The 21,150-nt window shown below is 42.9% G+C and overlaps 1 protein-coding gene across 10 annotated transcripts in view; it reads right to left on the reverse strand.

Moving 5' to 3' along the window:
- Positions 1-281: 281 nt before the first annotated feature.
- Positions 282-21,150, reverse strand: part of LOC148039444 (oxidoreductase) — a 31,220-nt gene continuing 10,351 nt past the window's right edge. For 2 of the 10 annotated variants that reach the window (XM_087690747.1, XM_087690756.1), the window contains exons 2-8: positions 3,621-3,793; positions 2,764-2,984; positions 1,699-1,759; positions 1,569-1,607; positions 1,318-1,430; positions 1,012-1,228; positions 291-933 (exon numbers count right to left, since the gene is read on the reverse strand). In XM_087690747.1, coding sequence (XP_087546873.1) covers positions 722-933; positions 1,012-1,228; positions 1,318-1,430; positions 1,569-1,607; positions 1,699-1,759; positions 2,764-2,916 — 795 coding nt within the window. In that variant the 5' untranslated portion in view covers positions 2,917-2,984; positions 3,621-3,793 and the 3' untranslated portion in view covers positions 291-721. Of the gene's footprint in view, positions 934-1,011; positions 1,229-1,317; positions 1,431-1,568; positions 1,608-1,698; positions 1,760-2,763; positions 3,022-3,620; positions 3,794-21,150 lie in introns of all 10 variants that reach the window. The other 8 variants (XM_087690703.1, XM_087690723.1, XM_087690732.1 and 5 more) reach the window with 8 other exon arrangements.

The raw sequence follows: 21,150 nt of genomic DNA on the forward strand, positions 1-21,150 counted from the left end.
CATGCACATGCGTGTGTGCCCAACCCATCCCAAGAGGAGCACCCACAAGGTGATGAAGAGGCCTCACCAAGTCCAAATCTTCCTTCAACACAAAAAGAAACCAATAAACTATCCTCGAGAGGAAAGATTCAAATCTATGAATACGTGATAAGGATTCTGAACAAGTGCAAGATCTTTAACGAATGGTTAAAAGTGAGAGAAAAAAAAAACAAGCTTGGAAATATGAACTCTGCAAAATGGCTTAACATGTAGAATAAATGTTGAAGAGTGTTGTGAAGCTTAAACCAAAGGTAAATGCAAGTTTTGAATGATAGAATGGTGGGATATATAGGATATAATCCTTTAGCTAGACAAAAACACTTGGATGTTGGCTAACATTGGAAATTAGGAACATCATTGAGAGACTCTTTCATTGGACCACAGAAATTCTCCAAACTTTTTCATCCTTCACCTCGTCAAACTCATACATCACAATCACAAAGACAAAAAGAGGGAGACTACCAGGCCAACTGGATGATTGACTAGAGAGAGAGAGAGAGAGAGAGAGCCCACCAGGCCAACTGGATCATTAACTAAAAAGATACCAACAGAACATGGTAGCCTAGTGCACATATCAGAGGTTCTTACACACACACACACACACACACACAGAGAACCCACACAGGCAAACTGAATGATAACAAAAGAGCTACTAACAAAATATAGTAGCCTAGTGAACATATCAGAGTTTAATGAGGTTCTTATAAACTCTCGTCACTAAGCGGCATGTCAAAGATATTCTTAGTCCTTCCCGTTTCAAAGTATGTTGAACTTTTGTCTCGTCTTCCACCTCTTTTGTATCAAGCTCAACACTGTTAAGGTCAAGCTTATCCAGGTTCACCACTGTGTCATCCAAGGTATGTTCCATACAGTCATCGATTCCATGCAGGTATTCTGCACATGTTGGAAAGTGGAAGTCAAAACATGACCACGTCCAAAGTAACTCAACATAATCATGGAAGAATGGCACACCTTCATATGCAGAATCTTTGAACAGAAGCAAACTTCCTGGCATTAAAACTATGGAAACCGGTTTTGGAGAAAGCGGTGCATCGTGCTTCAAACTGGGGTCTTCATTGATGTTAGAAAGCTCTATAATACGCTGATGGGGGGTAAATTGCATCACAGCTGGAGACCCAAGGGATACAATAGCAACTACTGGAAAATAGGCAGGTCCGTCCTGATGTGGCTGCAATTTGAACACAAGACTACTATGTTCAGATTCCTTCCTCCTTATGGCTGTTTAAGAAGCAAGATTGTTATTTAGAAAGCGCATACCATGATCCCTTGGCCAGGGCCATATTCGTTGATGAGCACATGGTTAATTGGAGAAGGAAATAAATCAAAATCATGACATATTTTTTCTGTTAAGACCAATAACCAAGGTGGCACTGCCACTCAAGTCAATCAATAGTGTAAGCTCTTCAAAAAGAGAGTAAAATGCCTGCCATATTAGCCAAAATACTCTGCACATGGACACAATAAAATGCACATTTGAACTTTGATGAAGATGGAGGGAGGGCACATACATTTCTGTGGTAGCAATCCTTTTTCATGCACAACGCCTCCTGCTAACCACAAGAACAGAGTACATGCCCCTATTATTCCATGTAAAGTCCAAAAGGTTCCTTTCAAATGAGTCCGATGGATTGACTATACCCCAGTTCTGTAACCTTCGATTCTTTAATGCCTTCCATCTAGAGGCTGGAGCAGCATTGACCTGTTAGAGGACAATAAGTCTTCTTTTTCAGTGGGAATCCTGGATATTTTCATTATAAAATAGGTTTTCTCTTGTGAAATTATTCTCCCCTCTATAGCACCTCATGTCTCCTTTCCTGAACACACCCCTCCCCCCAACTTTTTCCTTCCAAAGATAGTCACCTCTTTGTTTTTCAGATACACAACAAAGGGATGTTTGAAAGCCGATATTAGCAAAGTTAAAATGTGGACATCTGAGCCACAATAAGCTTCAAGTTTCAATTATGATTGCAATTTCTGTTTATTAGAGGTGACTTTAGAAATGAAGGGACCGAGAGAAAACCAACTTTAAACAGCACAAAAGGTTGGATGATTAGATCTGAGCACAATTCTTTTACATGTACTAACTATCTAGTGGGGAAGTTCGTGCACACACTGCCTTAGGTCCTTGCTGCCTCATATCATTGAATAGATGACTTGCGCTACCAGTAACCCTCCCTACCTTCCTGCACCTCATGCTGAATGACACATCGTTGGGCAATTAATTCACACAAAAGATGGACCCTCCACATTTGCATACATTGCATGAATGACATTTAGAAATGCCTGCATGCACATCCACAAACTGTACATATGTGTATACTTATCAATTGGTCTTCTATGACTTCATGGACAGCAGCCTCACATGAAGGATCTCAAATATGTTAAAGGAAATAACAAATTATGAATGAAAGTGATATTGAGATTTGGTCAATCTTTTCCAGACAACCATACATTGTTGTCAACTGCAGACTAGGAACACTAAAAAGGACTCACACACAGATCTCCTTCTAAGCACCAGTAGTCGATTCTTGTGGGGGGACTAGGAAGCTGCCACCATGATGCTAAGAAAAGTCTTGGTGAAACAGACGCACGGACCTTTTAAAAGCACCCTCTGAAGATATGCTCAGGATGGATCCCATTTAATTGGCATAATGAAAGCACGTGTGCACCAATAATGACCTATGATATAAGAGGAACACATACCGCAAACTGTGACAGATGTATCTCAATGAGTGCACCACCAAGTACCTTTGGCAGCACATGATCTGCTACAAGTACACTAATAATACCCAATGATATAAGATGAATACCAGCTCCAAACTGTGAGAGATATATCTGGATATCCTCTCCATCCATAACATAATCCAATGTGGAAACCAGAAATAGCACCTTAGAAGAAAGCCTCGATGTCGATGCAGGTAGAGCTGCCATGGCATCAAGAGTACTGTGAACCTCCTCTTCCTAGAAAAAGTCCTCCATACCTCAAACACCTCAAGCTATTTGGCTAAAATCAAACTGAAGAGATCCTTATACGTAAGCAGAGATCAATTTAAAACACCATTGGAGATGGTGACATCCAAGAAGTGGATCAATCGGGATGTGAAATGAATGTAGCATTGGTAGATGCAAAAGTTAAACAGTCGAGCGTAAAGGTTAAGTTAAACTTAGAATTCAAAACAATGTCTATAGACTGACTGATAGGGTTACATGCCTTTCACTAAGGGCTTGAAAACCTTAGGTGTTGTGTTTGCGGTGGCATTTCAAAGGTTTCTTTTTTCACAGGAAACTACAAATCTTTCTTTGACCTGTTCAAACATGTGGACTAGAGTAATAGCAAGAATAAGAGGTGCTACTCATGAATAATGACTCACAATCTACGTGGATTGGCAGCACGCCATGATTCTCAAGGCACACAATTTTCAATTCTTTGCATCCAGTGGTTGCTAGCCATGTGAGGTTTTGATCCAAAAAGCACAAGTTCAAATTATTAAAAACACAAATGACGGTAACTGATGGCTTGTACAAAACTTTGAAAAACACAAAACCAAGGAGTCCTTAACCTGCTTTTCTTCTCCTTCTCCTTCCCCTATGCCACTAGCTTCTTGCAATTCTTTCAAAGACGCCCCTTCTTACCATGATGGTAACACCAACTTTTCTTCTTCTGCTACTTGTCACCTCTCTCTGGAGCAACAAAAACATCTTCTTTGCCGCCATACTAACATCGTAATCTCCCCTGTAAATGCAAAGAAGCCTCATGCTCAAGCAACATAGTGGTCATATGATCAAAACAGATAGATGTCACCAATATCTAAGCTCGTAATGCATTAATGACACTATCAAACTCTAAAGGTAGCTTGTAGAGAACAATTCTCACAAGATGAGCTTCAAGAAGAGCAAACTATAAGTTGTGAAGCTGACATTGTGTCTGTGTACCTTCAAAAGAAATGACTGAATCATATCAATCACCTCAAACCAGATATTTTTTAACTATCCATGGAGGGTCACAGCTCACTGTTAGATATTAGTCATCCCCAAGATTAGCATTTCCCAAGACACAGTGCAGCCAGTACTCTCGGAGGGACTTACACATTTCTTGTCAGTTATATGGGCATTCTTTTCAGCAGTTGCCAATGTTTGGGCAGGTTCGGTGGGCAGTTACGCGTTTCCTGTCAATTATTTGGGCATTCTTTTCAGCAGTTGCCAATGTCTGGGCAGGTTCGGTGGGCAATTCAGTGCCACATGGGCAGGCTGGGCAGACATTTATTGCAGCATTTCCAGCAATCATTTTAGTAGTGTTTCAGCCAGATTTGGCAGGTCGGCCAGATCTGGCAGCAGTTGGCCATATTTGGCTGGCCAACCTGCATTATTTTAGGCAATCTTTTGTGCTATTTATAGCACCACTTCAGCCTGCCCTCCTCACTTTTTCTTTCAGGTCTGGTGCATCTAGCTTGAGGCGATACACCAACAGTCCTTGTACATCTGCCCTCTTCATTTCAGCATTCATTGACTGCAGATTTCTGTGTTCTTCTGTCTCTTTTCTCTCTCCCTTTCTCTCATGTTCATTGTCTTTCAGTCTTCTCCATACGCTTCCACATTCGTTGCACTCTGACATGGTATCAAAGCAACATAGAAGGGTTGATTGATCATGGGCAGACCTGATCGGGAATATTCTTCGAAACAAAAGTTTGAGTTTTCAGCCTTTTGAGGCTGTAGTGAACAGGTTCTCCACAGAGGAGGAGCAAAGTTGCTGTTTTTTGCAGGTCCTTGTTGTTTGTAAAGAAGGAAAGGCCGTGCTTTCAGCCTTTTGCTGTAGATTTTGAGTTTTTATTGCCTCCAGCAAGTGAAACTCTTTGAGGACGAGCGGAGGACGCCCTAGCGAGCACCAGCACCAGCACCGTGCACAAAATCAAAGCAAGCTGCTCTTATTTTTGTACAGGTCATTCCACTTACATTGTCAACCGAAATTGACACGAAGTTTCGGCCTATTATGAATCATATGGTCCCCGTGTTGCTGGCTCTTCCTTCAAATCAAAAGCTTGATGGAGAGAATTACCGCATTTGGTGTGTAATGATGCTTGCCATCTTGGAGTCTTATGATTTGGTAAAGCTCATGACCAAGACTATAGACTGTCCTACAACTCATGATGCCTCCAAGCTTTCTACAAATGAGAAAGCCGAGTTGATGAAGGCATAGCAACCAAAAACATAAAAAATGTTTAGAAACAAAACGTCAAAAACATGTTTCGTAAGTTTCTTTCAAGAGGGGTAAAATAAGAAACGCAGGTTTTTTAATATAAGGATTTTTAATATTTTGACTAGGGAAAGAGGTTCTAAATCTCTATGGAACTCTCTCTTAAACAAAGAATGGCCAATTGAGCTTCAGTGATAGTAGAGTCAATTGAGAATAATACGTTACATATCCATGATCCATTATTGACTTATCACTTATGTCAAATTGAGTCTTTGGACAAGCTATACTATGGTTTAGAACTCTAACATTATGATTCATACATATCCTACAAAGAAAATTGAAGTTAACATGTAAATAGCCTATCTACAATATGGATTGAGTCAAGTTGCAACATCATGATTCTCATTTCAAAGCAAACTGACAAAATGTCAAAATCGAAAATGAATCATAATATATCATAAATAACTCATAAATGAGACTAAAGTCATATAATATTTAACTCTCAAGACAAGAATAGATACTAGATTGACAAAGTCTAATAACTAAACAGAATCACAAAAAAATCAGTCTCTCGTCCAAAATCTTGAACCCTCACGATTCATTACGCATCATCATTATCATGTTTAACATTGCCCAATAGTTTTTGTCAAAAAAACCCATGTGTTGAATTTCAAGTCACCCAAAAAAAAAACCCATGTTTTTTACTCTCAAAAACGTTTCATACTTTAAGAAACGTTTTGTTAGTTTCAAATTCAAATAAACGCGTTTATTAGCTGCTATGGATGAAGGTACAAGCACATTGGGACAAATTGAATGCTCACATCTGTTCTTTCCTCTCTCTCTCTCTCTCTCTCTCTCTCTCTCTCTCTCTCTCTCTCTCTCTCTCTCATTCCAATTGCCATTGCTCACATCAAACACTCGATCATAACTCAAGAGATATAGGTGGAGCTTAATCAAATATGCAATCAAATGACCGTGATGAAGCAGGTGTCTCCAGAGGTTCAAATGAGGACTTTGAGTCCTACTAAGTATTCTTCTATACAGGAGCATATCAATAAGATTCGACAATTGCAGATACATGTATAGAATGCAGGAAAGGCAATTACCTCAGAGGACATGGCGATAACTCTTCTTTCTCAGTTACTGCCTTGATTTAGTGCATTCTATTCCGCCATGATTACTTCGGGGGGGAATAGAGACCCTTAAGTGGGAGGAGTTGGTTCCTATGGTCTTGGACCAAGAGGAACAACTCAAAGGTCAGAACACTCCTAAGTCGGAGGCTTTGACTGAACAATCTTCCCAACAAAAGGGAAAGAATAACAAGAAGAAGAAGGATGAGAAGTCCAAATAGGACAAAGCCAAAGAGTCTACTTGTCACATATGTGGCAAGTGTCTGAAGTGGTGCAGCAATGGAAGCATAGAAGAACCATCATTTGACCAAACGCTGCTCCAAATCACATTGAATGGGTTGGCATCTGAATTCCCTCACAATTACACAAATTTCATGTGCTAAATTCAATATATGATGCCTTCACCAATTGGCACGGGTCCTAAGGTGGCTGTCAACCCTAATTTTTGCAGAAATTTAGGATTTACAGCACAGATCTCTCTACTATCCATCACATTTGATTGAGGTCTACTCAAAATGGCTGAGAAATGCTAATCTCCAAAGAATTGATTGGAGAAGGTGAGAGAAAGCCAAGATGAGAGAGAAATCTGACTTTCTCCACGAGAAAACCCTCAATTCTGCCTGGTGCCTACTTCAGCCTGCATTTAATACATTCACCTACTATCAGGCACCTCCAAAATGCTATCACCTAATCAGCAATGCTATTGCCAACCCCTGGAAGGTGACTCCCTCCTATCTCCTGCCTAATCAGGCCCCCAAATGGCTGTCTTCTGTAGTAAATTGTTGTTCTCTAGTCAGAAAATGAACCAGCAACTCTCTCTCCCTCTCCCAAGCTGTAAGCTAATTAAATGGCTGAGACCCAACCCCCAAAAACGTTTTCTCAGTTTGCATGGGCATTCTTGCCAAGTGGCAGCCTTCTAAACACATTTTTCAGCATTATCCAACCATTTAATTGTCAGAAGTGGAGAAGCGGTGGAAGCATAAACATGTGCTGAAATAAACTGCTGAAACACAAGACAAAAAGAGAAAAGAAAAGAACACGATACAGGTGAGAACTCAGATGTATGCACGGGAAATGGAATCCATATATCTGAACACGAGACAGTCGCATACAACAGTGAGTCACTGGCTGCGTGGGAACTGGCACTGGCTCCTCTCTCCACAGAGTCTGCAGATGGTGAAGATGAAGTGACTGACTGAGGAGGAGCCACTGAGTATAAATAGGCTGAAAAAGTGGGGAGCAATAATGCTGGTCGGACAGCATTAATGCTGGCCGACTGGTGCATAAAAATGCTCCAATGGTATAAAATGCCACACCAGAAAAATACCTAAAATACCTAATAAAAATGCCCAGCCCAGATCAAGCTCAGACTCACACATGAGCTGACAAATACTCTGCTAACACCCTCTCTCAGATCATGAGTGATCCGATACAATACAATAGTACAATGAAAAGGGATCAGAAACTATACAACATAGAACCAGCAAGTAGAACCATGGATACCCAAGCAGTGGGTGATCAAGCCACCACCAAGGTGCCTCGGAGAGAACCTGATGTCGATGTTGATCGTACCAAACACCTGAAAATAGAGAAGATCATAGCATGTCTCTGTGTCCATCACCAATGTCTCGCAGTAGCATACAAGACCATCCTGTCAAAAATGCCCCTGAACATAGGTAACCATGGATTCCCCGCCTTTGGCCAGACCGCCAAAGTGTCCCCTCATGTGAGCTCCAGACGAAAGCCTCCCGCTCTCTGTCAGATAACCAGCTCAGCATGAACCTGGATGTCAATCCCAGCTCCAGGATTTGATTCCGCCAGAGTGAAGTCGATGCGTCAGGGACGTCCCTCTCTGGAACCTGTGCACCTGTATAAATGTATAGATGAGGCGCGGCTGCCCCATTTGAACACCCGCTCACACTCCCTCTCTGGCAGAGAGTCGTGAGGGATGACCTCATCACCACCACTAGAAAGCAGCCGAGGAAGGGGCCACCAAGCCCTTCCCACGATCCAAAGAAGAGGATCCCTTCCGCGCCTTGGACTTCACCTTGGTCGGAGGATCGGAGTCGGAGTCTGATGAAGGAGTGGACTCATCGGTAGATGAGTTCAGCATCCCGCTTCGTCTTCTGCTCCTTCCTGGAAGCCGCTAACTTCTTGCAGTCCTTCCGCAAATGTCCCTTCTTGCCACAATGGTAACACTGGGCCTTCGACTTCTTCTTCCCGTTACCCCTCTCTGAAGCTACATAAGCCTCGCCCCCTTGTAATCTCAAGGATGCCTCATGGTGGTCCTCATCAAAGTCTTCAGGAAGAGGAAAAGGACGGAGAGATCGAGCAATAGCTCCACAGACGATGTACCATAGCCGCTTCTGCACAAACCAAGCTTTCATGACAGCACTCCATGTGAGATAATCAGGTCCATGTAACTTATCATCAGTGGAAGTGCACGGAGGAGCCATATGGAGAGGATAAGAAGAGAAGTAGAGAAGAGATGGAATTTAGAGAGGAAACACAGCCAAAACACAAGCACAGACTGCAGAAAATGAGAGTTCACATGCAATATAACCCAAAATCTAATCAATAGAAGACAAAATCTGCTGCAGAAAGTTAAAAAATCAGTCAAAAACTGCCAAAAACAGAGAAAACGGCCTGAAGTAACAGTCACCCAGCCACGAGAGATGCTGAATCAGCAAAACGCAGGCTGTAACCTGGAGAAAAACAGGTAGAAAACTGTCGCCAGCAGCTGCAGATGAAAAACGCAGGCAGCAGGCGATGGCAAAACTGCAAAAAACGCAGGCTGAAAACAGTCCCAAAACAGGTCGCCTGGCTGTGACAGCAGTCGTCTGATCAGCAGGGGTACAAAACAGTCCTGAAATCAGCAAGAAAACACAGCAGAAACACAAATCCTGAAAACTGATACCATGTCAGAAGTGGAGCAGCGGTGGAAGCATAAACATGTGCTGAAATAAACTGCTGAAACACAAGACAAAAAGAGAAAAGAAAAGAACACGATACAGGTGAGAACTCAGATGTATGCACGGGAAATGGAATCCATATATCTGAACACGAGACAGTCGCATACAACAGTGAGTCACTAGCTGCGTGGGCACTGGCACTGGCTCCTCTCTCCACAGAGTCTGCAGATGGTGAAGATGAAGTGACTGACTGAGGAGGAGCCACTGAGTATAAATAGGCTGAAAAAGTGGGGAGCAATAATGCTGGTCGGACAGCATTAATGCTGGCCGACTGGTGCATAAAAATGCTCCAATGGTATAAAATGCCACACCAGAAAAATACCTAAAATACCTAATAAAAATGCCCAGCCCAGATCAAGCTCAGACTCACACATGAGCTGACAAATACTCTGCTAACATTAATTAATTTTCAAAATTAAATAATTCTAAAAATGAATTCCATCGGTTATGACCCTACCCAAAATTAAATGTGTCCATCCATAATTAAATTGGCTAGGCCATTTGCAACTTGGAGTAGTCCCCAACCTCTGTTGACCCTTACACTGGTATTAATTTATTAATTAATGCTAGTCCCTACTATCACCACCAACACTTATTAGCCAAATAACTATCCCAAGATCAAAAGTAACACCAACTGACCTCCAAAGCCTAGCTGGCAAAACTTATCACAACTTGTGCCTTTGACACCCATTGCATCCTCGGGATGTTGGGAATAAAAGCCCTCATGCCTTTTTTAAATGTGCTCGGGTGTGAACATACCCATAGTGCTTGTACTTTCATATATATATATATATCTATCTAAAAACCTAAAGTGGTACACTCATCATTGTACCCAAAAATCATGTTCACTCCTGACTACTCTACACTCTCTCATTCTCTCTGCCGCTAGCAAGCACTGTCTATCTCGATCTTCGCACCCTCTGAACTCGACAAACTGGTATCAGAGCAGGCAAGGAGTCTACGCTTCTCGAAACGTCAAAAGTGAGCCAGGTTGCAGAAGGCGAGCAAGTCATGAGGTCGTGAGGTCGTGGGCGACAGTTACTGCAGGCTCGACAGGGCAGCTAGTAGGCGAGTTCTTGACGGGTAACAGACTGACAGTCGACGAGAGGGTTGATTGTCAGACGAAGGCCACGTGGCATGGGACAGGATACGTTTTCTGTAGGCGATGACCACAACAACCTGCAACAGCTATAGCGACCGAATACGAAGGCTAGAGGTGACAAGATATGGCTGTGCGACGGGACCGAAGAGCTTCTGTATGGTGGGCGACAGGTTTCTTTCGGCTCGGGCAGAGACAAAAGGTCAACAGTCTATTTTTTAAAATTTTACTTCATCCTATTTTCACCTCTCTACCGGGTATTCACACATAAAAGCACAGAGTGCAAATCTGTCTCTTAAATTTTGGGGCTTTTCCCAAATTTGGTGCCTGACACATATTGCAGTGATCTCTAGACCATAAATTGCAGACATTGAATGCATAGGCCTCAGAATTTTTTTGGGTATTCTCAAATGCAAGTGAAATTTTTGCTTGGATGAGTCAATTTCACTGAAATTTGTGCAATCTTGACCTGAAAATTTGGGGCTTTTCTCGGATTTGGGGATTGTGATGCAGGACAAGACAATTTGTCTCAAAAATTGAAAGAATTTGTGACATTTTGCCTCTGATATTTAGGGCTTTTCATATACATGCAAAATTGGGCTGAAATTTACCCAATTTCTTGACATTGATGCACATTGGACCCCGTGCAATTTGGGGCTTTTGCTGTTTGGGCAAAATTTGTACACCATTTGGTCATTTTATGTACATGCGGGTTTAATTCCATGCATTTTGGACACCTAGCACTTGGAAAGTTTTGAAGGTTTTGCTAAAATTGCTCTATTTTGGCAAAATTGGCATGTTCTATGCATGTCAGGGACAGTGCAAATGTATGGTTGATGCTTTGAGCACAAAAATTTGTGGGGCTTTTGACCATGCGTCTCAAATTTTATGCCCATGGGTACATGTACAACTGAAATTGCAGCATTGAGGAAATTCAAAGCTAGCCCAATGCACATCGACAAGAAAGTTTGGTATTTTGACGTCGATTGTTTGTCTTTTAAAGGTACGTGAACTGGGTTTAGAACGCCATAGGACATGCCCATATTCAGTGCAGGTGTTAAAGCAACTATTTGTTTTTTATGCCATTCTAATAAATAAAAGAAAAGTAGTTTTTTAAAAACAAATCCTCTTGTACCCCTTAAGCAATGTGGCAGAGAACCTTTTTTGTTTATATAGTGTCTGGGCTGGGTACTTGGATTTGGACCAACATGCTTCTCTAACTTTTATAGCCTAGTCTGAGATTATATTGTCTGATAAAAAATGATCGTTTCCGACATGCAGACGTCGTATCTTCTTTTATTTCGTATCCGCTCTCTATATCCACTGGTTTATCTAGGCATATCGTCGATTATTTTATTTCTATGCTTTCCTACCCACGTAACATTACAAAAGGTGCAGCAACGGTAACGATGTGACAGGATGGAGTTAGAGGGAAAAAGCTATGGAAGTAAAAAGAATTCCATTCCAAGGGAAAGAAAATATCAATAGCCTATCCTCTAAGCACTCATGAGAAACCCATCTCTCCTAAAGAACACGTGTGAGAAATATTTATTTTTAGCAATTTTGTCGTCTATAAAGCTTTGACCTTTCTATGCAACCACTAAAAAGCTCTGGCTAAAATTTGGGACTGCTCATGTAATGTGATGTATTTGCCCTTGGAACAATTGTAATCAATTGTGGAGTGATGTAGCACATGGTTTGGTGCTTCTGAAAATTTACTTACAGATCTGAAATTTCTGCTTCTGCGTGGACTTTTATTGTTGGTTGGTACTTGTTTGTACCTTGGTCACTTGTGTGACAATTTGAGCCTGCATTTGCTGAATTTTTTGGTCGCATTTGGGCTGAAAACCATGGCTGGCAGAAATGACATCAGTAATCTCATGCACGTTAAGAAGCTTGAAGGAGAACATAACTTTGCTCTCTGGCAAAAACAATACTACAATATCCTGCTACAGAAGAAGCAGGCAAAGCCGATTAAGACCAAAGGGACAAAGCCCGCAGACATGGAACAGGAAGATTGGGATGAGTTAAATGAGCTTGCACACTCAACCATCGAACTATCGATTTCTAATGCCTTGCTGTGTAACATTGAGCTGAAAAAGCTTATGGATTTGCGTGTAAAAGAGGGTACAGCAATGTCTACTCACTTGAGTGAGTTTAACTCCATTTTCAGCCAGCTAGTTGCCTTGAAGTTCTTGATTGATGAAGAATTTAAGGCTACGTTCTTAATTTGCACTCTTCCAAAGAGTTGGGATACATTCAGGACTGCTATGAGCAATTCTAATGCAATCCTTTTGTATGCTAATGTAGAGAGTGCTCTACTCATGGAAGAAATGAATCGGCAGAACAATGCATCCAGTAAGTCTTCCAGTGCTTTGCATACTAGGGGTAGATCACAGCAGAAAGGCAAATCTGATAGCAAGGGACACAGTAAATCACATGGCAAAGATGTTGAATGCCATCATTGTAGCAAGAAGAGTCACTTTAAATGTGACTACTATAAATGGAAGAAAGAGAAAGGAAAGGGCAAGAAGACAGATGATAGCAAGGAAGAGAAGAAAGAGAGTCAGCCTAAGAAGAGCAGTGTCAAAATTAAAGAGGTGAATAGTCACTCATGACAGTGACAGTGGGAATGACGTACTCTTTATCTCTTCACACTTTGGTGCACATGCTTTACTTGCAAATACAGATGATAGCATGCATACTTGGATTCTCGATTCAGGTGCTTCCTTTCATGTCACCCCTCATCGTGAGTGGTTCTCTACCTATACAAGGGGTCGCCATGGTGTTGTTCATCTTGGGGACAACTATACATGTAACATCGCAGGTATTGGCAGTGTGCAATTGCAGTTTCAGCAGGGTTCTATCTTCGCACTTCAACATGTACGGCATGTACCTCAGCTCAAGAAGAGCTTGATTAGCACAAGGCAGCTAGATGACAATGGATTTCATACCACCTTTCGTGATGGAAAGTGGAAAATCTGTAAGAAGGGATCTAGAGTGATTGCCAAAGTTTGTAGAAGTGATACCTTGTATCCTCTCCATCTATCTAGTGTGAGTGATCATGTTGTTGCCATGACCGAGCAGCGGTGGAAGCATAAACATGTGCTGAAATAAACTGCCGAAACACAAGACAAAAAGAGAAAGAAAGAACACGATACAGATGAGAACTTAGATGTATGCACGGGAAATGGAATCCATATATCTGAACACGAGACAGTCGCATACAACAGTGAGTCACTGGCTGCGTGGGCACTGGCACTGGCACTGGCTCCTCTCTCCACAGAGTCTGCAGATGGTGAAGATGATGATACTGACTGAGGAGGAGCACTGAGTATAAATAGGCTGAAAAAGTGGGGAGCAATAATGCTGGTCGGACAGCATTAATGCTGCCCGACTGGTGCATAAAAATGCTCCACTGGCATAAAATGCCACACCAGAAAAATACCTAAAATACCTAATAAAAATGCCCAGCCCAGATCAAGCTCAGACTCACACATGAGCTGACAAATACTCTGCTAACACCCTCTCTCAGATCATGGGTGATCTGATACAATACAATAGTACAAGGAAAAGGGATCAGAAACTATAGAACCACCAAGTAGAACCATGGATACCCAAGCAGTGGGTGATCAAGCCACCACCAAGGTGCCTCGGAGAGAACCTAATGTCGATGTCGATCGTACCAAACACCGGAAAATAGAGAAGATCATAGAATGTCTCTGTGTCCATCACCAATGTCTCGCAGTAGCATACAAGACCAGCCTGTCAAAAATGCCTCTGAACATAGGTGACCATGGATTCCCCGCCTTTGGCCAGACCACCAAAGTGTCCCCTCATTTGAGCTCCAAACGAAAGCCTCCCGCTCTCTGTCAGATAATCAGCTCATCATGAACCTGGATGTCAATCCCAGCTCCAGGATTTGATTCCGCTAGACTGAAGTCGATGCGTCAGGGACGTCCCTCTCTGGAACCTGTGCACCGGTATAAAAGTATAGATGAGGCGCGGCTGCCCCATCTGAACACCCGCTCACACTCCCTCTCTGGCACAAGAGAGTCGTGAGGGATGACCTCATCACCACCACTAGAAAGCAGCCAAGGAAGGGGCCACCAAGCCCTTCCCGCGATCCGAAGAAGAGGATCCCTTCCGCGCCTTGGACTTCACCTTGGTCGGAGGATCGGAGTCGGAGTCTGATGAAGGAGAGGACTCATCGGTAGAGTCAACATCCCGCTTCGTCTTCTGCTCCTTCCTGGAAGCCGCTAACGTCTTGCAGTCCTTCCGCAAATGTCCCTTCTTGCCACAATGGTAACACTGGGCCTTCGACTTCTTCTTCCCGTCACCCCTCTCTGAAGCTACATAAGCCTCACCTCCATAATGTGCCGGAAGCCGCCCTTGTAATCTCAAGGATGTCTCATGCTCAAGAAGCATCGAGGTCATATGTGTAAAACTAACAAGAGTCGATGATGTCTGCGCCCGCAAAGCATTGGCCACTTCATCAAACTCCGGGGGGAGCTTGTAGAGAACCGTCCCGACGAGATGCGCCTCGGGAAGAGCAGATTGCATGTGCCGAAGCTGGTCCTGTACCTGCGTAACACGAAGAAGAAAAGACTGAATAGTATCTTTCAGCTCAAACTTCATCTGCTGGAGCTGGCCATAAAGTGTGACTGCCCGCATGGTGGAAGATGCCTCGTACATCTGCTGCAACTTCTGCCATACTTCAGGAGATGTCCTACAGGAGGTAACCGCCGGTAAGACCGCTTTAGAAATACACCGAAGCAATACCGAGTAAGCACGGGTATCGTCCGAGTCCCATGTGAGCACCGCTTCCTCATGGTTGTCCTCATCAAAGTCGTCAGGAAGAGGAAAAGGACGGAGAGGTTAAGGAATAGCTCCACAGACGATGTACCATAACCGCTTCTGCACAAACCAAGCTTTCATGACAGCACTCCATGTGAGATAATCAGGTCCATGTAGCTTATCATCAGTGGAAGTGCACGGAGGAGCCATATGGAGAGGATAAGAAGAGAAGTAGAGAAGAGATGGAATGTAGAGAGGAAACACAGCCAAAACACAAGCACAGACGGCAGAAAATGAGAGTTCACATGCAATATAAACCAAAATCTGAGCAATAGAAGACAAAATCTGCTGCAGAAAGTCAAAAAATCAGTCAGAAACTGCCAAAAACAGTAAAAACGGCCTGAATTAACAGTCACCCAGCCACGAGAGACGCGGAATCAGCAAAACGCAGGCTGTAAACTGGAGAAAAACAGTAGAAAACTGTCGCCAGCAACTGCAGATGAAAAAGCAGGCAGTAGAGCGTGCGTAGGCAGCAGGCGATGGCAAAACTGCAAAAAACGCAGGCTGAAAACAGCCCCAAAACAGGTCGCCTGGCTGCGACAGCAGTCGTCTGATCAGCAGGGGTACAAAACAGTCCTGAAATCAGCAATAAAACACAGCAAAAACACACATCCTGAAAACTGATACCATGTCAGAAGTGGAGCAGCGGTGGAAGCATAAACATGTGCTGAAATAAACTGTCGAAACACAAGACAAAAAGAGAAAGAAAGAACATGATACAGATGAGAACTCAGATGTATGCACGGGAAATGGAATCCATATATCTGAACACGAGACAATCGCATACAACAGTGAGTCACTCGCTGCGTGGGCACTAGCACTGGCACTGGCTCCTCTCTCCACAGAGTCTGCAGATAGTGAAGATGATGATACTGACTGAGGAGGAGCACTGAGTATAAATAGGCTGAAAAAGTGGGGAGCAATAATGCTGGTCAGACAGCATTAATGCTGGCCGACTGGTGCATAAAAATGCTCCACTGGCATAAAATGCCACACCAAAAAAATACCTAAAATAACTAATAAAAATGCCCAGCCCAGATCAAGCTCAGACTCACACATGAGCTGACAAATACTCTGCTAACACTTGTATCCTCTCCATGTATCTAGTGTGAGTGATCATGTTGTTGCCATGACCGAGCAGCGAAGTGTTTCTCTGTGGCATGGCCGGTTGGGACACATGAGTCAAACTGGAATGAAAGTGCTCTCTCGTTTGGGTTACTTGCCTTGTCTTTGTTAAGCTGATTTTGAGCATTATGATCATTGTGTTTATGGTAAACATGCACAGTCGTCTCATAAAAAGTCTCTTTCGCTGAAATCTTCTCCTCTAGAATTAGTACATTCCGATGTATGTCAGATGCCATGATTATCTTTAGGGGGAAAGAAATATTTTGTCACCTTTGTCAATGATGCTACACGGAAGGTATGGGTTTATCTTATTCGTAGCAAGGATGAAGTGCTTGATAAGTTTAAAAAATTATTGGCATTGGTTGAAAATCAAACTGATAAGACACTTAAGTGCCTTCGCTCTGACAATGGTGGGGAATATGTGTCCAAGGCCTTTCAAGCATTTTGTGACAGCAAATGGATAAAGAGGGAGCTCACTACCCCTCATAATCCATCCCAAAATGGCGTTGCAAAGCGTATGAATCGGACCATATAGGATAAGGTTCATACAATGATGTCTCATATTGTATTATCCCATGGTTTTTGGGTAGAGGCTGTTATGACAGCCATACACTTGATTAATCAGTCACCAAGCACGTCTTTGGGGCGGGTAGTTCCCCAAGAAGCGTGGTCGGGCAAGCCACCTTCATATGCTCACCTGAAAGTGTTTGGCTGCGAGGCTTTTATACACATTCGTAAAGAAAAACGCAGCAAACTTGAGCCAAAGTCCTGTAAATGCATTTTTCTAAGATATAGTGACGAGGGTAAAATGGGGTGTAGATTATGGGATCCCGAGAAAAGGAAAGTAGTATGCAACAATGATGTTATCTTCCGGAAAGATCGCATGCATAAACAACCCAAAAAGACGGAGAAGGTCCATAGGGTTGTATTCCGAGAAGAAATACCTTTTGGACAGCAAAATGTGCCCGTTGTACAGCAGCAAATACCTGCTATAAATGAACCTTTAAATGCAAAAAATAATGCTAGAAATGATCAGCCAACTATTGTCCATGATGATGAGCCACTATACGTGCAGGAACACCCAAGATAGCAAGTTGTTAATGCTGATTTGCAGGCTGAAATGCCAGGACAGCAAGGACAGCAAGCTGTTAATGCTGACCCCGTGCAGGTTGCCGGCTGATCGTCACCCATCCGTGGCCCGTCGTGGTCCCACCATCAGAGCCCGTGAAGTCGCGCGACTCCTGCTCGTTCATTAGTGCAGCCGCGGCCTGTTCGCCTGCTGGTCGCCTGTCAGTTGTGTGGCTCCCGTCCGTCAATGCGCCGTGACCTGCTCCGTCCTATTGGCACGATGTCGTCAGATTGTCTGACTTACCCGTCGTGCAGTCGCCATGTTGTCGTCAGCTCATCTGACAAACCATTGGTCGTCAGCGCTACTGGTCGCATCCTAAACTAGTCAACTGCCCTTTGCACCTATCAACTGCCTCTCCTGCACACGAGCCTAGCTACAACTCCCCTGCACTTGTTGACTTACAACTGCTGCTTGTTAAGTCCACCTGGGACTCTTGCAACACCTACCATCTGCTTCATCCCGAGAAGCGTGCACTCCTTGCCGCTCTGATACCAATTTGTCGAGCTCCGAGGACACGAGGATTGAGACACACAGTGCTTACTAGCAACACAGAGAGAGAGAGAGAATGCAGAGTTGTGTGGAGATTGAACACGATTTGTGGGTACAATGACAAGTATACCTCTTTAGGTTTTTTAGATAGATATATATACGAAAGTACAAGTGCTAAGGGTGTGTTCACACCCGAGTACATTTAAAAGGCACGAGGACCTTTATTCCCAACACGATTGGCCCCAAAATTTGCGCCCCTTTCGGTATTTCTTTAGCTTTATTGAAGAAAATGTTGATTTACAATGGGATTCTCCCAATCCCCTTCACAATTTACGAGCCTAGGACCCGAGGAAATCATGGGATGTCAAAGGCAAAAGTTGCTATAAGTTATGCCGCGCAAGTACTAGGTAGTATATGGTGGTAGTTGTTGGCCTAGGTCATTCATTTGGCTATAAGTGTCAATTGGTGACACTAGAGATGTAGCGCTTAATGGTACCTAACGCCAATCTGATGATTAAAGATGGTGGAGAGACACTCGGCAATGGAAGTTTTTCAGCCAATTTAATTATTGGCCAGTCAGATAAATTTTCTAGGCATTGAAATAATTATTGGATTAATTTTTAGATTAAAAACTAAAAATTAATATTTAATTATGGCTAATGCTGAAAAAACCATTTGGGAAGGCTACCACTTGTCAAAAATGTCCATGCAAGACTGAAAAACGTCTTTAGAGGCTAGAGAGGGGCATTTTTAGTCTATTCAGCCTGCAAGAGAGAGGGAGGAGAGGCTGCTGGTCTAATTTGCAGCCATTGGAGGACTTTCTGAGGCAGCCAAGGGCTGGAGAAGACCCATCAACAACAGGTGACAGCAACTGCAGGTTGTTGAGACAAAGGCAACAGTAGTAAATGACCGGATTTCTTCAGTTCTTTGCATTTGACTGATTTTCTTCAGTTTTGCTTATGTTTAATTGACATTTGATTAAAGGATTAATCAAATGTGCAATTAAAAGATGCACATGTGAGGTGCAAACTACGTTTTTTACAGTTGAAGGCCCAAGGACCCTGTGAAAAAGATGGGTGTCAAAGGCAAAAGTTGTAACAAGTTATACTTGTTAGATTCTTAGGTGAACTATGGTGTCACTTTGCCCCTAGGACTATTATTGGCCATTAAGTGTCAGTGGTGACACTAGGGCCTAGGCATTAATTAATGGATTAATGCATGTCCAAGGATCAATTAATGCATGGGACCACTTTGGGTTGCAAATGGCCTAGCAAATTAATTTTTGGATGGGCAAGGTCAATTTTTTGGGCCTGGATTAAGGGCTGAATTAATTTTCAGAAATTAACTAATTATGAAAATTAATTAAATGGCTGAAAATTGCTGAAAATGGATTAAGAAAGCTGCCACTTGGCAAAACTTTCCCATGCAAGTAGGGAAAAGGCTAAATAGCGCTGAAGGGAGAGGGAAATCTCGTTTTTTCATTTTGGAGTTGTTGGAAAGAGGTGTTGGATTGTTGCTGCCAACTTTTGGGGCCATTTCCCAGCCATTGGAGACCATTTTGGTGATGGAGATTGCATATTCTTGACCTTGGGAAGCTGCCAATTGCTGCCAACACACTTTCTCCTGAAGATCACAGTCTCTGATGCTCCTATTGTTGTTGGTGCATCCGTTTGGGGCTGGTACAACAGGGCAGCAGGCTGATTTTGATCAGTTCTTCGCGACAAATCTCAGAATTTTCTCTTTCTACAGCATTCTCTCATCTCCTTCAGCCTATGCTCAGCCATTCTCAGCAATTCTTAGCCATTCGGAGGAGATCTCAGTTATTTTTGGTGGGCTGATCTGTAATTTCTGCAGTAAACCCTAATTTACGGTAAAAATTAGGGTTTTGCAACCACCTTGAGATCCATGCCAGAGATTGAAGGCTCAAGGGATTGAAATCAGCAGCTGATAATTGAAGATTATCAAGGGATTTCAGGAGCCAGCCCATCTCAAATTGATTTGGGGCAGCATTTAGCCAGCCAAGGGTCAAATTGGAAAAGAAGCCCTGGGTGAATCAAGGGAAAAATGACCCAAAAGGCTTGCTGGTCATTTATGACAACAAGAGCAATTCGTTAGCAAGAGAAGACTGAAGAATCTCGAGTTGTACTCCTTTCAATCGAATGAAAGCCAAAGAAATACCGCAAGGGGCGTCAATTTTGGGGCCAACTGGGTGTCTACTGTCCAAGAATGTTATGGTAAAGTATGTATTTCATTTTATGTGCATTTATTTATTGCTGTAATTAACTCTTAAATTAGGTTATCACCACCCATTCCAAGAAGGACGGCTGGTTTCATGGTTCCATTGCCGGGATACATCAAATCTCTTGATTTGGTGGGCCCGAGGCGCCTGATTGCAAGCCAAAGCTTTGTGCTAGTGTTGATCTTTGTGCTCAGCTGAGAAATTACAGCAAGATGTCTTCATACAGTGGGATGCAATCAAGCAGTAATGATGCCTCTCATGATTCACATTCACATGGGGAAGAAGGAAATGCAATGCCTGATCTTGGACAAGGCACGAATCATAGACAACATGCTGAAAATGTTGGACCCTCAATGCAGAAAGAGGATGATGATCAACAAGGGGAAACGGAATTCGATGATGCATTCAAGAATCGAATGAGGGCAGCAGCCAATATCTTTGCTGAATTGGCAAAAGATCCTCAGTTTACTCAGTTTTTGAACACTCTTACGAAGGACAACAAGGGCAAGAAGAGAAAATCCTCTTCTAGAGCTTCGGGACAGCAAGATGCACCGAAAAACAAGCCAAAGCCTTCTCAAGATACTCATGGTGAAAAGCAGTTGGTGCCAGTTGGGCAAGAAATGCAAATGCAAGTTCATGATGTAAATGCTAATCCTATGGTTTTTGGACAGCAAGGTTTGCATGAGAATTTGGGGTAGCCAGCTTACTTTGGTGGTAGCACAATTTTTCATGCTATGGTGGGTGAGCGACCGAATGTAGGAATGTATGGCACACCTCCCCATAACTTTCAGCAACCAATGCATGGCTTGCATAACCCAATGTACTCGGGTATGGCTCATGGAATGTATAATCCGATGTA

The sequence above is a fragment of the Lygodium microphyllum genome, chromosome 2 (assembly GCF_053477565.2).
Source record: "Lygodium microphyllum isolate KBCC chromosome 2, Lygodium_microphyllum_v1.1.10, whole genome shotgun sequence".
NCBI classification, from domain to species: domain Eukaryota; kingdom Viridiplantae; phylum Streptophyta; class Polypodiopsida; order Schizaeales; family Lygodiaceae; genus Lygodium; species Lygodium microphyllum.